The sequence below is a fragment of the Colobus angolensis genome, unplaced genomic scaffold (assembly GCF_000951035.1).
Source record: "Colobus angolensis palliatus isolate OR3802 unplaced genomic scaffold, Cang.pa_1.0 Scaffold70, whole genome shotgun sequence".
NCBI classification, from domain to species: Eukaryota; Metazoa; Chordata; class Mammalia; order Primates; family Cercopithecidae; genus Colobus; species Colobus angolensis.
Window position 1 is genome coordinate 343,329 of NW_012120710.1, and position 6,013 is coordinate 349,341.

Here is a 6,013-nt window from a genome sequence, read left to right on the forward strand (position 1 = left end):
TCTTTCTTTCTTTTTCTTTCTTTCTTTCTTTCTTTCTTTCTTTCTTTCTTTCTTTCTTTCTTTCTTTCTTCAGATATCATTTATTAAGAATTTATTTTTGTTTTTGTGCATTATATTTGTTTTATTTGAAGTTCCAGGATACATGTCCAGGATGTGCAGGTTTGTTACATAGGTAAATATGTGCCATGGTAGTTTGCTGCAACTATCAATCCATCACTGAGTTATTAAGCCCAGAATGCATCAACTATTTATCCTGATGCCCTCTCTTCCCTACCCCAACAGGCCCCACTGTGTGTTGTTCCCCTCCATGTGTCTATGTTTTCTCATCGTTCAGTTCCCACTTACAAGTGAAAACATGTGCTATTTGGTTTTCTGTTTCTGAGTTAGTTTGCTGAGGGTAACTTCAGCACCCATGTCCCTGCAAAGGGCATGATCTCATTCCTGTTTATGTCTTCATAGTATTCCACAGTGTATATGTACCACGTTTCCTTTATCCAGTCTATCACTGGTGGGTATTTAGGTTGATTCTATGTCTTTGCTATTGTGAATAGTGCAACAATGAACATATGTGTGCATGTATCTTTAAAATACAATAATTTATATTCTTTGGGTATATACTCAGTAATGGGATTATAACAATATTAACCTTAAGTGTAAATGGGCTAAATACCACAATTAAAAAATATAGAATGGCAAGCTGGATAAAGAGTCAGGGCCCATCAGCACGCTATATGCAAGAGATCCATCTCATGTGCAAAGACACACATAGGCTCAAAATAAATAGATGGAGGAAAAGCTATGAATAAAATAGCAGAAAAAAGCATGTCTTGCTATCCTAGTTTCTGACAAAACAGACTTTAAACCAAAAAGAAAAAGAAAGATAAAGAAGGCCATTATATAATGGTAAAGGGTTCAATTCAACGAGAAGAGCTAACTGTCCTAAATATATATGCACCCAATACAGAAGCACCCAGACTCATGAGGCAAGTTCTTAGAGGCCTACAAAGAGACTTAAGACTCCCACACAATAATATTGGGAGATTTTAACACCCCACTGTCAATATTACACAAATCATCAAAAGAGAAAATTAACAATAATGTTCAAGACTTGAAATCAGATCTGGATCAAGTAGATTTGACAGATATCTGTGTAATTCCCCACCCAGAAACAATAGAGTATACATTATTCTTGGCACCACGTGGCAGTTACTCTAAAATCAATCACAGAATTGGAAGTAAACACTCCTCAGAAAATGCAAAAGAACTGAAATTATAATAAGCAGTGTCTGAGACCACAGCACAATCAAATCAGAACTTAAGATTAAGAATCTCACTTAAAACCCCACAACTACAGGGAAATTGAACAACCTGCTCTTGAATAACTCCTGGGTAAGTAATGAAATTAAGGTGGAAATCAAGAAGTTCTTTCAAACTAATGAGAACAAAAAGACAAAGTAGCAGAATCTCTGGGATGCAACTAAAGCATTGCCAAGAGGGAAATTTAGAGGACTAAATCCTCACATCATAGAGCTTGAAAGTCCTCAATTTCATGCAAACATCACAACGAAACGATCTGGAGAACCAAGTGCAAACAAACTCCAAAGCTAGCAGAAGACAAGAAATAACTAAGATCAGAGTGGTGCTGAAGGAGATACAGACATGAAAAATTATTCAAAAAAACAACAAAGTCAGGAGCTATTTCTTGAAAAAATAAAGTAAAATAGACAGCTGTCTAGACTAACAAAGAGGAAAAGAGAAGAATCAAATAGACACATTAAAAAATGATAAAGGAGATGTCACCACTGACTCCATAGAAATACAAACCACCATCAGAGAATACTATAAACACTTCTATGCAAATAAACTAGAAAATCTAGAAGTGGATAAATTCCTTTACACATACACCCTCCCAAGGATGAACCGAGAATAAGATGAGAACAATATCAATTCTGAAATGGAGGTAGTAATAAATACCCTACCAACCAACCAACCAAAAAAAAAAAAAAAAGCCCGGGATTAGATGGATTCACAGCTGCCTTGTTTTTCTCCATTCTCTGTGGATCAGTTGCTTCCTTGATTAGTCCCAGTGCAAGTACCTGGATATTTCAGCTGAAGATGCTGTATTTACTTGCTCCATCTGTTTCTCTAGAAGAAATGCATATTAACTGCTTCTACTTGGCCGTCTTGGCCACTCCCCCGCTTGTAATAATTTTCAAGAGTGTATCTCATATTAGGTGATTTTGCTAATACAAGAAATACTTTTGAGATGTTGCAGATTTTGTTCTAGACTACTACAATAAAGCAAAACATGCAATAAAGTGAGTCGCACCATTTACTTTGGTTTCTCCGGCACAGAAAAGTTATGTTTACACAATGCTGCAGTCCATTAATTCTGCAGTAGTATTAAATCCAAAAAAAAGTACACGCCTTAATTAAAAACACTTCATTGCTAAAAGGTGGTAACACTCATGTGAGCCTTCAGTGAGCTGTAAATTTGTTGCTGGTGGAGAGTCTTGCATCAATGTTGATGGCTGCTAACTCATCAGAGTAGTGGCTTCTAGTAGCTGGCATGGCTGTGGCACTTTCTTAAAAGTAAGAAAACAACAGCAGGTGCCACATCCACTAACCCTTCTTTTTCACAAAATATTTCTGTTTAACATGCGTTGTTGTTTGATAGCAATTTTCCCATAGTGGTTCTTCTTTCAAATTTGGAATCAGACATCTGAAAGTGTAATGCTGCTTTATTAACTAAGTTTAAGTCATATTTAAAATTCATTGTTATCATTTCAACGATGTTTACATATTCTTCACCAGGAGTAGATTCCATCTCAAGAAACAACCTTCTTGCTCTTCCATAAGAAGCAACCCCTCATGTATTTGTTTTATCACAAGATTGCAGCAAAGTAGTTACATCTTTGAATTTCACTTCTCATTTGAGTTATCTTTCTATTTCCACCATATTTGCCATTATTTCCTCCACTGGATTCCTTGTTATAGGGCCAACAGTTTCATATGCCCACTTTGCAATATTAGACCAATTACAATGAGACGTTATGTTTTGCAGTAAATAAAGAGTTTAATAATTGCAGGGCACTGAGCAGGGAGATAGGTGGAGACTCTGAAACTTACCTCCCCAAGGAGTTCTGGGCTGGATTTTTTAAGGGGAAAATGGAGAGTGATGGACTGAAAAATTGGGGTCACAGATTAGTCAGGATAATGGAGATAAAATCATCAGGAATTAGAAACTGCATTCTTTGGTGAGTCAGCTGCTTGAGATCAGCTGACATCAGTGAAGTCCTTCAGATTAGCTGGCATAAGTGAGGTCCTTCAGATCAGCTGAGTCAGTAGTTTCATCAGAATGGTGGACCTGGAGGTGAGAAAACAGCATTTCAAAATGTTTGAGTTATTATCTATAGAACAGTTAAGATGAACTACAATCTTGTAACAGTGTCTGCATAATTATAAGACAATAACCAAAAAAAACTATGAGGAAGTGAGTCAGAGAGCAAAGTAACCGAAAGCTGTCTGCTGAATGTACTGCAGGCCTGGTTTACATTTATATCTTCCTCTTCCTTTATTCTTGATTAATTCAACAAAGTCTATAGGGATAGTTTCGTCTTGAAACTCTCTAAATCATACATGATGGTAATAAGAATCAACATATAAGTGTTCTATCATAAATGAACCTTTAAAATATTATGCTAAGTAAAATAAACCAGTCATAAAAGATATTGTATGATTCCGTGTATTAAAAAATGTCCAGATAGGCAAATCTATAGTGATAGAAATTCAATTAGCATTTGCCCAAGATAGGACAAATGCAGAAAGTAGGAGTAGGGAGTAAAAGGATAAAGAGTATAGGCTTTAGTTTTAGAAGATAAGAGTTTTCTAAAACTGACTGTTAATGGTAGATGCACAAGTCTGTGAATATACTATGAAACATTAGATTTTGCACATTAGTTGATAATTTGGTATCTGAATTATATTTCAACAAATTTACAGAAGTTTTTGAACAATGTTTAGCTATTTTATCTTTAGTTCTGTGTCAAGGACACTGCAGGAACGTGAGCCTTTCACTGCTACTCTTCTGGACACTCTTCTAAAATATATTACATGAGTCAGGTGATGTGTCTCTCCAAGATCACTGATATTAGCTGAATTTTAGCACTTAAAAATATGAAAAGGCAAATAAACCCACTTGTGTAAACAGGTCTTCCACCTTTTATTTGTCTCCTTGCTATCCACATGCTCAGACTGTTAAATTAATGTATTTACTTTGAAGTGTAAAAGTTACATTTTAACTTCTTGACTGATTTATAATTGGATGTCACCATGAGAAATGACAGAAAGGAGCAGTAACTGGAAAACAAGCATTGCATTGCATCAGGATGTCTATGAAATGGACTTCAGCTCTTCTGCTGATACAGCTGAGCTGTTACTTGAGCTCTGGGAGTTGTGGAAAGGTGCTGGTGTGGCCCACAGAATTCAGCCATTGGATGAATATAAAGACAATCCTGGATGAGCTTGTCCACAGAGGTCATGAGGTGACTGTATTGGCATATTCAACTTCCATTCTTCCTGGTCCCAACAACCCATCTGCTCTTAAATTTGAAATTTGTCCTACATCTTTAACTGAAACTGAGTTTGAGAATGACGTCACGCAACTGGTTAAGAGATGGTTAGATGGTCCAAAAGACACATTTTGGCCACGTTTTTTACAAGTACAAGAAATGATGTGGACATATACTGACATGATTAGAAAATTCTGTAAAGATGTGGTTTCAAATAAGAAACTTATGAAGAAACTACAGGAGGCAAGATTTGATGTTGTTCTTGCAGATCCTGTTTCCCCCTGTGGTGAGCTGCTGGCTGAGCTACTTAAAATACCCTTTGTGTACAGCCTCCGTTCCTCTCCTGGCTACGCAATTGAAAAGCATGGTGGAGGATTTCTGTTCCCTCCTTCCTATGTACCTGTTTCTATGTCAGAATTAAGAGATCAAATGACTTTCATGGAGAGAGTACAAAATATGATGTATATGGTTTATTTTGACTTTTGGTTCCAAGTATGGGATGTAAAGAACTGGGATCAGTTTTACAGTGAAGTTCTAGGTAAGTAATTTTTTCAATTGGTGGCGTGGAGATCTAACTTTCTTGTAACTTTGAAGCTGAGCTTGTATAAAGCCATAAAGTCAGGGTAGTGGGGGTTTTTGTAAGTAAATTTGTCAAATGAAAGAAAAAGATTATCAAACTCACAAACACTACAGAAAAGGGAAATCATAGGATCAGTTAAAACCCTGTGATCATGAACCATACAGAACACTCCAGGAAGTCATAAATCTGTAAATTAGTGCACCTTAGGTTTTTGTAAGCAATCACACTTCTGTTTCATTTTACTTTTTTATCTAAAAATGTCAGACTCATCAAGAAACATCTTGCTGAATGCGTACTGGTAGATTGAGTAGTTACACATGTTTCTAGAATTATCTGCAAAATTGTTTTTTTCTTGTATACCTCAGTCTCCTTATTTAGTAATTGCAACATGTACCCGTGTTACCAGGAGGTTTCCTCCACAGTTGAGAGAAATAATGTCTCAATTGCAGAATCAAAAACCAATACATATAATTTGAAGTTTCCAATATTTCTATTCCCCTTCACTTTAGGATGAAAACCATTCATTTTAAGGCCAATCATCTTATCGAAGTGTGAACATTAAGATATAAGTATATAGTATTTTTGAAACTATGCATGTTTATTAAAATATGAGCCAAATTAAGGTTGAACATAAATTTCTGTTTTAATAATTTCTCAAAATTTTCTAGCTGCAATTTGCAAATATATTTACTTACAAACTAATATTATTAAGATCTTAGTATGAATCAAAAGCAGTAGTAGGTACAAGTATTTCAGCTGTAATTTCAAAATAATCAAAAGTTCACTGGAAGATCCAAAGATAAAAGGACTAGATTAATGAATTATGGAAATCAGAATATTTCTTAGAAAATTATTTTCATGG

At 35.5% G+C, this 6,013-nt stretch overlaps 2 protein-coding genes across 5 annotated transcripts in view; one reads left to right on the forward strand and one right to left on the reverse strand.

The window, feature by feature from the left end:
* Positions 1-6,013, reverse strand: part of LOC105501230 (UDP-glucuronosyltransferase 2B9) — a 476,097-nt gene that overhangs the window by 338,577 nt on the left and 131,507 nt on the right. The window lies entirely within an intron of this gene.
* LOC105501232 (UDP-glucuronosyltransferase 2B19-like) overlaps positions 4,348-6,013 on the forward strand; it is a 13,877-nt gene continuing 12,211 nt past the window's right edge. For 2 of the 4 annotated variants that reach the window (XM_011927071.1, XM_011927075.1), the window contains exon 1: positions 4,348-5,109. In XM_011927071.1, the coding sequence (XP_011782461.1) occupies positions 4,389-5,109 (721 nt within the window). In that variant the 5' untranslated portion in view covers positions 4,348-4,388. The remainder of the gene's footprint in view (positions 5,110-6,013) is intronic. The other 2 variants (XM_011927073.1, XM_011927072.1) reach the window with 2 other exon arrangements.